The 15,033-nt window shown below is 40.5% G+C and overlaps 1 protein-coding gene across 1 annotated transcript in view; it reads right to left on the bottom strand.

Annotated features, from left to right (window-relative positions):
* LOC110831051 (SNF4/AMP-activated protein kinase gamma subunit) overlaps positions 1-15,033 on the bottom strand; it is a 122,815-nt gene that overhangs the window by 33,067 nt on the left and 74,715 nt on the right. Inside the window, exon 5 of the mRNA XM_022066647.2 lies at positions 11,238-11,274. Coding sequence (XP_021922339.2) covers positions 11,238-11,274 — 37 coding nt within the window. The remainder of the gene's footprint in view (positions 1-11,237; positions 11,275-15,033) is intronic.

Raw genomic sequence — 15,033 nt, 5'->3', positions numbered from 1 at the left:
CTCATGCCTAAATTGCCTCACAACTACGAGACATCACCCCCAATTTTTCTGATCGATATTTCCAACTCACTAGCCCACCTCATATTCCCTAGACCCCTGCACACCCCAAAAAATAATACCTTGCGCCCCAGGCTTCTGAGGATGTCCTGCAGATGTCTGCCACTATGGTGGTGAGGTTTCTCCTCATGGTGAGGTTTCTCGTCGGCGAGATGACAGTGCCTTTTGAGGAAGCCCGCGAATCCTGCGTCCTCCTGATCATGAACGGAGGTCGAACTGCTGCTCTCGCTGCTGCTGGACACCTGGTGGCGGTTGTATATGTGATATTGTCCGCCCAGCATCCTGGCTGTCACTACACTACTGTAGCCGATGCTATCATAACACTGACCAGCTGACGGTATCACGCGACAACCGTGTGAATGCGAAGCAACGATTTCCCAGCGTCAGAACTTGAACCTTACTCAAAGTCTATGCTAAACTCGTTGCTGTTACATTAAAGTCCCTGCACTCTGAAAAACGATATTTATTTAGGAAGAGCATTAACAGAAAATATTATACGCGATTTATAGATACATGATAATACATTACATTGCAGTACCTATTCGTGCAACAAAGATGTAGTCAATTCGAATGTTGACCAGGAAACCAATTAAAGTGGCAGTCGTGGCTTATCTTGGAAATTCCAGACGAATGGTGCAATAACGCCTTTTAAAGCACACTTGGATTTGTTTACAAAACTCACGCGACTTGTCAACCATTGCTGCCATCACATTCGTCAACCATAACCTTTGTGGTTAATAAAGCGGCACGGGATGACCTTACAAATGAGTCCCTTCCTAACCACAAATATTCTGTTTAAAATTATTCTTTATCAGGACTTTTTCCATCGTCTGTTCTTTTAAAATCACGACGTTTCGGAGGCTGGTTCTGTCTCCGTCTTCAAGTGAGAGGTACCTACTCTGTTGGGTTCCTTATATAGAGCTAGTCTCTGTCACTGGACCAATAATTTTAAATGTAAACTACCGTCGTCAAAACCCCTTTAGAATTGAACAAATATTCTGGCTGTAATATGCGCGTATACCATGATATCTTAACATTCATACATAAAGAACAAGATTTCCGTTTAAATGGATATTATCAATGAGAAATTTAAAATAATTATGAGGGATGGTCGACGAAAAAACAATAAGCAGGAGATCGAATTTCTCACAGATTCGTCATGAATGTAGATGGCGATAAGTCGCCCTGATGATGGAAGTAGCAAGCACTTCTGAAACGTCGGTAAACTTCTATAAGACTACAAGGCGCAACAACCCAGAAGACAGCCATCTTCATATAGAAAGTCAGTTGTTGATATAACTAGTAATAACACACGCCGAGGCAACGTTTAAATCCAGGAATCCGACGTCTGACCAGACACTGTTCGCGTTTCCTTTTACCTCCTCGCACAATTATTGTCGATACGTGTATGGCCACGACAATCAGATCACCGATTAGAAATTAATGAAATGCAAATACCAGAAGCAGAACTACACTGTTAGAACTTCGTAAAGCTAAGATTGTAAAACAAAGTCATCGATAAATCCCCTTTACTAGAAAAGTGTGTCGCAGATCGGACAGTCATCAGCGTGCCTTGAAATGACACGCTAACATTAACTTCTTCACTGACTCGCTCATCTATCTACCTGTCACTTCGACGTCATAAACCCCCCAGTCACACCTTAGATAACTGTGCAAAATAAATGTGCCTGTTATTTAGCCGCGCAGTTCGTAGATCTCCGTGGTAACGACGACTCCACTTGACACACCCAATTAAAAGAACAATAATCTCTCACCAACAGCTGGTATTATACCTTCCTGAAAAACATCGTGGCTGAGAAACCGGCTGGTAAGACCAAGGTCTTCTGGGAAATTACAGAGTTAATGTTTACGAAATGGAAAGAATAAGAAGCGATTCTTTACTGTCACAGAGTTGATTTGGGCTTCCTTTCACCAGGGAAATATCACTAACACAGGCATTTCTTGAAGAGAAATCGAAGTTTTATCGCCTCTAATAGAAATTTATACATTTTCTAAAAATAAAATGCTCATCATTCACAGTTATTACTTTTAAAAAAACCAACTGTCCTGACTAAAATAAATGAAGGTAGGTTTGCAAAAAATGCGTTCGTATTTGATACAAATAAACATAAATGCCAACGGGGCATGCAGACGCCAAATGACGAGTTTATAAATACCACAGTGCATGTTTACATTCTGGTTTCATTAATACACAGTTCCTCCAATGTCTAACAACATTTCGTCAGATGTTTTTATAGAAACTGCATCGCCGGGTTGTATACTATTATGTCGTTATTTTGTTGCATTCCAGGTCCTCTAGCCAGAAGCAAGCAGCGGCAAATACCTCAGCTTTATAACATTTAATTAAAGTTTCTTCCCAAGCAGCGCTTCATAATAGTATTTATTACTCTACAAAACAGAGCCTTCATTTAAAAATCATAATATTTCATATAACATTTGTGCACTGTCCCTCAAAATTTCACATGACTCACTGATGTTTAACACAGCCTATTGAGAACCAGGTATTTCTTTCCAATTCAAAGGTTTAATTTGACGTGGTGGTAAAGGAAAATATCCCAACTTTGACTGGAATCGAACGCCAAATTTGCAGTTTGCAGCCAGACATTTAAGTGACTAAGCTATCATTTTTCATGATATGCGTCGAAAAATAGGACAAAACTAAGTTCAGAAACACTTGGGCGGTCTCAGAAGATAAATTACACATGAAACGCGGAAAGCCAGCGTACTATCATTTACACAAGACCCTAAAATTAAATACGGAATAATTAACAATTCGACCTCCTGCAGTGACATATATAAAGCGGTTTCTTAATAGTGAAACACAACTTTCAGACAAATCCCATTAAATGGATGAAAACGTAAAGCGCTTTGATACTTGACATCTGTACGTTATGGCAACTTCGTCTTGTCTCGGGGCTTTCTCAGGAATTACCATACTCTCTTAGGAAGTTCAGCTTGCAAGCTTGGCTTAGAACAGATTGCATTTAATGTGAATCAGAAGTCAGCCGGTTGTTAAGAACATCGAATTACGCGGTGACAACAAATAAAACCAAATAAACATTGAACATGAAGATGGTCGACTTATTGGTTACTGCGCCCTGTCGCCTGGTAGAAGTTTACCGGCGTTCCTGAGGTGCTTGCTGACTCCATCATCAGGGTGATTGACCTAACCATCTTTCTATCCAACAGGTACCGGGATTCTTTCCTAGGGTTAAAGCAGCCAGGACGGCCAAACGTCTTCATGACGTGATGCTAGATCAGCACACGGGGTAACCTTACATTTACCTTGACCTTGACTATCAGAACCTCAGTCATCCGCCGAGCCGTTTCTGACACTGCGCGAATCAAAGCTTAGTCTCCACTTTCTGCTGGATTCTTCCGTCTAGAGTAAAAATGCCCCCCGGCTTAAGAACGAAGCAATGAAGGCTTTAGTGGGCCTTGCATGTAAAAGCTCCATTCACTGTCGACCTCGGCAACGCAATAAACAGATTAGGTCAGAAGGACTGTTACTTCCAACTGTGCCATCCACAGAAAATAATAATATTTTGTTTGTCCACATTGGACAAAAAACGTGTTTCTTCTATCAAGATATTACAAGCCATTCACGGAGTACGCATTCGATCAAAAACGTTACACTTCCTTTCACTGCAATGTATTAGAAAACCGCTCTGACGACGTAAGGCTGAACCACGTAGTAGTGACGCTAGAACTGACGTCGCCAGCATTGATCGGTATGCGTCCTCCAATAGCCTCCAGGACCAGTGACCTCACCGCCTGCAGTTTTCAAAACCAATTGCGCCGCACCAAACTAGTAAATTTCAGAACACTACAATTACCACAGAAAGGTTCACAATTATCAAACTTATCAACGGTCCTGAAAGGTATCCTAATCAAAATCCAGTGCAAATTTATTGTTTTCACGAAACTGATTATAATCGGTCATTTTTAAAATTCAAAAGCATAGCCTTCTTCAAACATTTCCCGATACTGGCATATCAAATTGCCAGGTTTAATATTAAACGAATAACAATTACATTACCGCTTGGTGTTATCAAAACAACTTTAATAACAAATCACTTAAATTATAAATTTATTGAGAACCCTATTAATAAACAGACTTTTAACACTGGTATTACAAGACACTTGTGTTTGGCCATTTTAAAAACTAGTTAAAACTAATGAATGTACCATATCTTTTGACATTCGTTAACTCTGATTCTCAGAATAAACAATGACTATTTCCTTAAACCGCTTTAACCAACTGATCTTCGTAATGTAATGAAGTGAAATGTATTTGCGATTTAACGACACCATCAGTAGCTCGGACTATATTAAAGCTTCGCATGACAGGATGTTCAACGTACAATGAACAGGAAAGGATATAGAAGGAAACGAGCGTGGCGTTATGTAAAGTACAGTCAGTCCCTTTGCCTACAAGGACAGAGAAAAAATATGAAGCATCTCAGTAAGAATAGGTGTCAGGGATGAAATACAAACCCAGGACCGTAACTGCATGGGTACGCACTCCACAAATTAAAATAAACCGTCACGTGGCGTAACTCAGAAGATGTTAATGATACTGCATATGTACATTGCCTACACGTACAAATATATGCATACGTACATACAAACAATAAATCACCACCCAGACCTACATGTATGTTCTTTGCCAATGCGACGCTAAAACTGTGTAGGCCTCTGCAGTCTCACATATAAGTCTTCATTATATATCAAATTCCTTTTCTTTTACTAGATACTGCCAAGGACATCACAATTCCACGCAAAAAAAAAAAACAACCTGTACAAATCCAGTGCCACGTTATCTTATCTTACACTTAAAATTATGGCCTCAAACACACTAAACTATGTGCAATTCTTTTATATCCCCGCCTTATTTAGACAGAAAATGAGAAACTGTGTTTGGTGGAAAATGGTAAATACCGTACACACCAAACGATCGTATCTCACTTCTCTTGCAACATAATTATTAATTAATTAATCTGTATGAGTAGTAAAATGTATCGAAAACACATAAAGAGAAACTTCCGTAACTCAATGCACGTTTTCCAATCAAATGAAATATAAAACAACTAGAATTGGGAAATGATAACTCACCAACCGACCAAGCCACCAAATCCTGCACGTCTTATCACATTAATTCTGAGAGGCGAAACAGTTTTGGTAATGTAATAGCACCCAAAAGGCAGCAACGATATTTGGTATAACTGTCCATTTCCTAGACAAATGGCCCATGTATATAAACCTACACAATTTCTGAGATCAGAAAGAAATGTTCATTTCTTTCTGCAAACTGACACAACCAACTGCGATTAAATGCAATTCTCAGAAACAACCCCGCGGTTTGTACGATGTCTGCGAAAGACACGCATGAGTATGTAAACACTTAGAGGCCTACACAGACTCTCACTCAGATAAGCCTACTCATTCAGAATGGAGATAAGCATAAGAAAGCGCATTTATCAGAACAAACAGAACGCATCTACAAAGAGGCAGGAATAAGCAGTGACACAGAATCTAACATCACCTGAATGCACACATCACCAAAGTGAAAGCTCATAAAGCAAAGTATGTGAACAACTTTGTGTGGAGTAGTATGATCATCCGTACACTTAGCTGATACGAAGTTTCAACTTGGTAACCAGAACTGAAACCAATCAAACCCAGCAGGACAACTCTTCAGTCGAAAGTGTAAACAGCTAAATTAACGTGTAGGATGCGAAGACAGGGACTCAGCGAAAAAAATCCGTTGTGTAAAGCAGTATCCCCTTATCAGAAAGCATACATGATAAAACTATTTTAGGAAATGTTCCTCCAGGTTTTAAATTCGTGAAATGCAAACTTCTGATACTCCCCTACAACTTAAATAGCGCAAAATATGCAAGGCGGATAAACAAAGACCTCCAATACCCTACAAAATTCTATCAGAATAAGTCCGACGACTCTCGGGTTATGAGATGGCAGCAAGTCACCATTTTTCCTTTTACCGAGTTCCAGACTCGTAATAACATTCCGTCCAATATTACGAACAGAACAAAACGTTTCTGAAACTGGATTTGCTTCCGTCCTCGTGTTTTATAAGTAGCGAAGAAAACATCCAGTTTCCGAAACGCTTTGTTCTGTTTGGAATAAGAAACAAGAGTTCACAAACCCGATATAACTAATTGCAATATACCACTGTAGAAGCAGTGGGTTTTAGAGCGCGTCAGCTATTGCTCGTGTATCATTGTCAGAGCCCTTTAGAACTGGTTTATGAAACTGGTATGGACCCCGCATAAACTCCTATAGGAGACTTGCAACCGACTAAAAATTCACCCACAGCCGTTATCACGTTCTTATGGGGATATCGATTTCGAAGATCCCAGATGGTTTCTCTTTACGATTGTTCAACGTCTCAAAAAAGGCACTTCTAGGAATACGATACAGTATCATCCATACAAAATATGCAGTGACTCTTTTAACAGATCCAATAAATATTCCCAAAATGTACACATGAGTACGGAAACATTGCATTCCCGAACTGGGGCGTTTTATAAGGGCAAACTTAACAGTTTACTTCCTGGACAGATAAAGATTCTAGTTCTTATTTTAAAACTTCTGACGCAATTTAAGTCCGTATTTTAAATAAACAATGTATTATGACAATACGTTAATTTAAACATGAAACTGATTTGGATTATTGTTTTTAAAAATATAAAATATTCAACATGTATGAATTACATGTTACATACACGTAACTCTGTTGTATATTTTCAGTATAGTGTAAAATTTGTATATTTTAGGAACATATTTTTATACTTCTAGTCCAATTTATCAGCTAGCCTGGAAGAGAATTTCGGCATTATTCTCTATGGAACTTCCATCCACTCCCACCCAACAAAGTAACACCATCCTACAGGCCTACAATACTAAATCCTCCCCTACTGCGGAATTGTTACGGACAGTACTCAACACAATATATTGCCCATCTACACGAACTTCTCAGTGAATGCTGACTGCAGTAATTGATCGATCCATGCGTACGCCGCGTCTCCACTGCAACCTTCCATTGCATCTCCGATGTCGGTCCACAGACGAGGCATAACTCGCCCAAGGACGCCCAGTTCTGAAAGTGGACCTGAACGATGCGCAACAGCCCATGAATGGAAAATGTAAAAGATGTTCTGCTACGAGGTCACAAGTTCCAAGCAAAACTCGCTCATTGTTTGACGAATGCTGTTTCGGGGTCCCTGCACCGAGTATTGTAACACAGCCTCGTCATCTTTCATAGGCTCGATCGCCCAGTTACCATCCCTCCTTGCCTTGATATTGTCCACCTGCGGTTATTATCAAATGATCATGGAATTTAACTACACACTGTCTGTTAAAATCATACAACATACTTTCCCTTGAATCTGTGACGATTCTCGAGATACTTACACAACGAAAATGTTTATGCTTTGTCATCTTACACAAGAATTGCTGGACTGATGATAACATTGCATACTCGATGTCTCTTTCGTACGCTATTTACAAAACAGCACCAAAAATCAGCATTCACGAAATGAAAATGTAGAGCCAATGACAAGTGCAAAACACAGAAATATTATTTTGAAGAAGTCGGGGCCATGCAGGAAGAAAGACGTCAACAACAGTTACAACAAACAACTGAACTGCATGGTTCCACCAGGTAGAAAGTTCTACAGGACCTCTGTCTCTCTGCACTGATCCAAAGGACTAATGCAATGCGCGTTGGTTAGCACCACGATACTGACCCTTCCGAGAAACAATTTGCTTTGTGGAAGCGCGGGGAAGGGTGTTAAATCGAAACTTATTTCCACTTTTATGCACTAGAAAGCCTTTCTACAGCGAAAAAAGTATTTGTAATAGGCTAAACCTCTCGTCGCGTATAATACAGCTCCTTACACAATAGTGGATGTAGACCGACAGTATTACATAATACCACAAGACCAGTTTCGATGTACGTGCAATATGACGGATGGCTCTTTCCGTTTCTAGGAAATACATGCCTACACAGTTAATATTATTTCACATATATACAACAGCAAATATCACCTGACAACTCTCCCCAACATGCACGATGACGTCAGTAACTCCTCACGCACAAAATTACAGCTTGCACTAACCCTCCTTACAATTAAAGTTCATTATGCAATGGACCTTCTGCCATTACAGTGAATGCTATTACAAAACGCTTAAATCGGCTTATTCAAAGCATAATAAAACAATACAGACCACTCCAGCAAAAACTTGATGTTATTCACGACACTTATGACAAACCGAACTGTCAATCTGATGACAGACTACGGCTCAAGCCACCTCATTGACACAATGCTGAAATCTCTGTGCAAATGATCACACACAACCACGCACCACGCCAGGCGGACAACAACAGATCAGCATGGCGTTCTCCTCACGCCACTCCAGCTGCTGGCGCGCCTAGCGGCGAGGTGACCCAACTAATTTCACGAGGACAGGGTGTAGAAAAATATTACTCACAACTAGCTTAAAACACAATTTACACTTTAAATGCAACGCAAACTTATGGTTCACAGCTTGTGTAAGCACCTAAATATGATCAGTTCGAGTTGGATTACGTTTAACTCATTCGCGGTTGATTCAACGATACTGCATCAACTACGGCGTTACGAATAGGATGAAAGGATGTTATAAACAAGGAACTAGAAATTATGGAAGAAATAAGTTCCCGCGGTCTACTTTAAGGAATTGTCCCGCTATTTACGGAGACCAACCATGACATAACATAGCCTGTGGTGGACTGACTAAGATTAGGACAAGGCATAAATCAAGAATGCGTTCCCGCTAAGTTGCCCTGCCCAATGCAGCTCAAAAACTAACATTCACTTTTCACGAATAACAAATACAAATAGATACAAACAGAACAGAACGCTGTTTCCGAACTAAATAGTATATTTTGAGACATTTCAATCTCGGATGTCGCGCCGTGCAGTCTTGTAGAAACTGACAACATTTCAGATGTGCTTATTGCCTCCACCATCAGGTCGATAATCACGTCTAAATCGTCGGTCAGTTTGTGCTAGACTACACGGTGCAACATGCCAGAAGACAGCCATCTTCATACTCGCCATTGTGAGAAACTAAAATCTCAAGTTCCTTGCGGAAATTATTACAGCAGAGTGGAAGGCTTCATTACTCATCCAGTGCAGAGAAAACAGGTTCTATTTCACATCCTTTGTACCACGTAAATCGCTTTTCATTCAACCCTTGTAATTTCAGTGGTACAGTGGTATTACTCCACATTCGTCTCATTCCTAACTTATCCAACGCAGTTCCTCCGTTCTAAGCGAGCGTGACAATGAATCACTACTGCCTGGTAATCAACAAACTGCTGGAAAACGAGTCCCCAGTTTACAAGAATTGAGAAGCAATCATTCTCGACAAGCACTCTGCTATCCACATGCCACACGGTTGTCACTTCACAACGCCCGAGGCGCCGTGAACACGCAACCCGTCCAACGAAAGTGTCGGAGAAGTTGCCGCAGCAACACGGCGCGGCATCCTCGGCTAACAAAGTGGAATGGATGCGACAAAACAATTTTTACGCAGAAACCGATTTCGAATAACGTTCCTGGCAAAGAATAGAAATATTCATATTACTTTGTGACTTTCAGAATTTGCACATTTTCACATTTTGAGCTTCTGTATGTTGCACTATCGATTTGGTCTAAGTAATTATACATTTTAAGAGTGCCGCGAGTTGATAAACGGCTGAAAAAGAAGGATAAAATTAACTATGAAAAGAGAACGGATACTCGCTCACGGCTAAACCTTAAGCATAAAAAATTTATCAAGCAGGGGACAGCAGCACCTCTGAAATGTCGGTACACTATATGGCACAACAATCCAGAAATAGTGTTCGTACAAGGTGCCTTAAGAACCTGACATCTAAATCTGGTGAGATGACTGGTGATTATGAATAGGTATTCCGTAGAGATGGAACATATCAGCAGTGTATAATAACACTTCTTCGTGACTCCGAAACTGACTTCACTTTTACGAGGCCAGGAAACAGACAACAGAATATAAAGAGATCTTCCCGTCTCATCTGATTCTAAACTACGTCTGTACGAATCAATCCAGTTTTTAAATCAATCAATCACGCTCATCTGATTTTCGTTTCATCCGACGATAAAGAACCTCTCCAGTTATAAACAAAACACATCCATCCTCATTGCTCGACACCACACCACACAACATAACAAATCAATCATTCCACGTAAAATCTGCTCGAAACGGGCCTGTAACTCGCCATGTGACACGTGATGCCTAAGGCGTCTCACAAGGACATGGGGTCACGTGGTGGAGGAAGCCATAAAGAAAGACCTGTCACTATCGGATATTTGCATTTTCGAAACAAGGTTATAACTGAAAATTGCGTCACCGCATATTTTCCACGCTGGCGACACTTGTACCATGCACGAAGCTTGTAGACTATTAAGGCACAGACAGAATTTCTACGAAAATCGTATCACCGAAATGTGGCGTCGGTGTCCAATCGAACAGAAGCTGAGCAACTCCTGTATAACCCGCACACATGTTCCGTGTGTCAAAAAAGGCAAGTTTATATTCACATCAAACAAACGAGAAACAACTCTCGTATGCTTATATCACGTGGATTCCAGAAAAAGTAACGCTGTTGACGTTTCAGACACTGGTTCGCATCGGTTACTTTTCGTTCTGTTTTGTACTCTAGTATTTCCAGCCATTATCATATTCTAATAGAATTCACTACTTACCATTTATAAAACATTTTACAATTTGTAAGGCCGGTTATAATTAGGCATCACATTAGTAAAATTAAGACAAACTCATCAAAAATAAATATCACAATTCTCTTCGTATACTTAAAACAAGAAATTATTTTAAACAATGCAGCTCTATGCAATGGTGTGGTTAGTTTGAATTTCGTTTTAATGTCGCCCCACTTGGCTGTAATGACAGAATTCCAACAGCCTAGGGCGTGAGGAGAGAAATTATTCACCAATCTCCTCCTCCTTCCGCACTACCCGAGAGCCGTTACGCCACTTTGCATAATACTGTTGGATTTCTATGTTAACCTTGCAGTGAGCTGCATTATCGAACGAGAAGGTATTACTCACTTTGAGCTGCTATTTGCTGCTGGTGCGCTGCCGCCCTCTGTGAACAAGAGCAGAAACCAACAAATCAGACTTCGTAAAGTGAATGAGTGCGTAACACAATTAGCATCGCCATAATACAAACCAATCTCTGCGTTAGTTACAGTTCAGAAAGCATACAAATGTAGCATGAAAATAACACATTTCAAGAAAATAAAACTCTTGTAATTTTCCCAATTTTATTATTTGTGTCTGAGACACGTTTCTGCCTGTCGCGTCTTTGAACTCGTGACCCGAGAATTTACACTGACATGAATTTGAGTTATATCACCGAAATGGACAGTCTCGTGAAATGTGCATTAAACATAAAAATATTTAGAACTGAACTTACAGATCTTAACGAGACAAATTGTCGGTCAAAATTAATTTGAGCGTGTAGCAAGCCTTGTTACTTCTAGGAAAGGAATCCACAAAACACAGTCAACAGACAGAGAACTTAAACTCAATCCGCCGTTTTGCCTTTTTACGAAGCGACTAATAATTTCAAACAATCCATCTCAAACTACGATGGCTGTTTTATAGTTGGATCGCAACGCCGTTTCAGAGGTCCTTGGGTTGGAAAATAACAATATCGAAATTTGGGAGAAGCAGACGCTCAACTTTGGGTTTTGATTCCTTAAACGAATTTACAGAACAACAGCAAACCACGAGTGCGTGTGTCGACTACAAACCCACTGATCTAACTAGAAGTAATTGCAGTATGACGATGCCATGACAGAAACGACCACAAGAAACGTGGTTATGGTTAGCAAAGCTTTCACGACGAGTAACCGCATGCCTTCTCGGGCTATCAGCCGTGTGAGTATGGAAACAGCGTACTACGTCTCGACACTTATCTGCCTCCATCACCAAGGACCGACATCCTCTTGATTATGGATTCACAGCCTCTGAAACGTTCGAAATTAATTTCATATCCACGTGGCTAATCGCCCGAGAAGACTACTGAAAAGAGACGTTTGTTTCTCTTCTACAGTTGTCTTTCTGTGTCTTCGTGTCAAAATAGAAATTCTCCAGACACCGCGAAGAACACAGATATAACACTACTCACTGGGGAGAGAAACTCACCTCTCCCATATGTTTCTATTCTGATCTACAGACTCCCTCCTCCAGCTGGAGGAACAGAAGCACTGATTTCTTTATTTTGGAATTCTTCCATCGTCTGTGGACAAATCGGAAATAGCTCGGTCTACCCGATCCAGCACAGTAGGTGTCTTCTTCCACGCTTGATGACGAAGGAAGAAGACCCATCTTTCGAAACGCTGTGATGTTTAAGACTTTTTTAAAAACTTTCAACAGATGACGGACAAGTCCAAAATAAACAAATCAGTAACAAACAGAAGAAAACAAGCGCTGTTCATGCGAGTTTTTACATTCTCACAGCGACGAGTACGCAGATGGGTGTCTTCTGGGATTTTGCGCCGTGTGGTCTAGTGGATAATGACCGACGTTTGAAAGGAGCTTATTGCCTTCACGTCAGGGCGATCATCACCAGACTACACGGGAAAACATCCCAGAAGACAGCCATCTTCGCTGTTCGTCATGTTGGCAATGATTAGAAATCCGTATTTATATCTTAATTATCTGTCTGCCTGTAATTGGGCAAGTCGCTCTAAATTATAGTGGACAGAGTGGACAAAGTTATGAAATTATCTTATGGCTACATAACCTTTACACTGACAACTGAATCTATAGGTAGTAACATATCTTCATGGAGCAAATATGTTTATATAGACAGATCACACTAACAAGCACTTATGCCAACAGTTGATTAACCTGGATGGTAGAGTCAAGTGTGACTGTTAAACAAGCAGTCTCGGACAGCCGACACTAGGTAGACTCCACTTCGATGTTGGCTATCAAAACAATTCACTGCGAGAAGTGATTGGTTATTACGGGCGAAGGATAACACTAAAAATAGCGTTCGATTAATCATTCAAACTGGCAAAGGGTGAAAACACTCTACGAGTTTGGGTATTAGCCAGCCATCTTCAACTTACAGGTCCTGTTGATTCAGAGTCAGTCAGTCGCACAATTGTGGTTAGTTAAATAAATGTCCTGAATAACTGAAATGGCACAGAATTGTATTATATAAAATTGCACTTTATTCAAGTCCCGCAGAACCGGTTCTGTACACCGTTCCATTATCTGTTATCAGTAAGGATCAGCTTTCTGCAAGACCACTGCACGCCAACAAACCTCGGGAAGAAATTCGGTTTAAGAAATGCAAAAAATAAGGCGACAATTAAAATACATATAAAGAATCGCAGAAACGCCACAATGAGTTTGCTTTGAACGATCCCCATGTTCGTAAGCCAAATCGTGTTTGTACAATGGTATTGGAAGGAACAGTTAATATAAGGTACTGACGTAATAACTTTTCTCTTAATTTGTTTACTGTGTGTAGAAAGTAGCGTGTTACATCACGATAAATGACACAAAACATGCGCCAGTTAGTGTAAACGCAGTAGTTTGTCATAACTCGCAGCGGGAGGAGGTAACCGCTGATGAAAGACCCCTACACATGTTCAGTTTCTTTTTCTCAGTTTGAACCACAGAGGCCGAAATTGCAATTAAAACTATGAGTATTGCCGGGGGGGGGGGGGGGGCCTAATAACTGTACAGTCAAAAATTTGGCCAGACTTAAGTCTGAGTAAGTATGAGAATCGATTTGAAAGCTTTCCCGCGCTGTTTCAACTGAAATCCAAATCGGACCGCGGGTAACATAAAACTAGAGATATTTCAACTGTTTTCATCAACTGAAGACCAAGCAGTTCATACGTAGTGTATTTGTGCTCAACGTTAGTGATTACCGAAATTGTAAAAAGAATTCTAACTTTTGTGTCATGTTTTCGTAAACACATGTGCTGGTAGAACTACTTAATTGGATGATTCTCAGATTATTTACCGACGCTTTTCCAACTGCAAATGTTATGTAGCGTCAAATCGTAGGATGAATGTAAATGATGGATTGTAAAATATTAAGAATAAAGCGGTTCTGAATTATTTTACGGAAATCTCAAAGAATTTTCCGATGGAACCAAAGAAAACCTCAGAACAGCAGGTTTCTGGGACGAGATTCGAAAGAAGGATCTCCTCCGAAACCACAAAATGCATTAAACGAATGCCTTTAGCCTAAAACTTTCTTTCTTCAACTGAGAATGACTGTTCCCCTTACCCCATCAAAAATAAAATATTCTTTACTGAAGGAGTCTCACGCCCACCAAACTTTTTTCTTCTCACTCTGCGAGGTAGAACCCTTTCATTACACCACTTAGTTCAAGAACCAGCCTTACTATATTCCACATAATTGAAATGGCACTTCCATAATTAAGCTTCGTTGCGCCAGTCTTCTTGCATTAGCAGCCTCCACAAACGAAGCTTCATTTCCTGTGGACTACTGCGTAATTAAGACGGACAAAGGTGTTCGATTCCAAGTGGTAACAGGAATTTTTTCGCCGCCGTGTCCAGATTGGCTCAGCAGCCCGTCTAGTCCACTACTAAACTTGTAACTGGGGCCCTCTTCTCAGGTGTAAAACGGCTAGAACGTAAAGCTCGTCACTTTCGTCACGTGGTGCTAACGGCAAGAATATGAGGAGATTTCCCTCCAGGCCCTCCATGTATTTATCGAGTAGTGCTCAAGCACAGGAACAATGGCTTTCACGTTTTCACCGTAAAATTTGCAATCACCCTGGCTTCCATAAACATCCTCAACCATACATAAAGGCAGAAACAGAAAACAAAATACACTTGCAACGTATAA

The sequence above is a fragment of the Zootermopsis nevadensis genome, unplaced genomic scaffold (assembly GCF_977971745.1).
Source record: "Zootermopsis nevadensis isolate Lab colony 2312 unplaced genomic scaffold, Znev_1.0 Znev_ptg000061l, whole genome shotgun sequence".
NCBI classification, from domain to species: Eukaryota; Metazoa; Arthropoda; class Insecta; order Blattodea; family Termopsidae; genus Zootermopsis; species Zootermopsis nevadensis.
The sequence above is the reverse complement of the archived record's forward strand: the minus strand, read 5'-3'. Positions and strand labels throughout refer to the sequence as shown.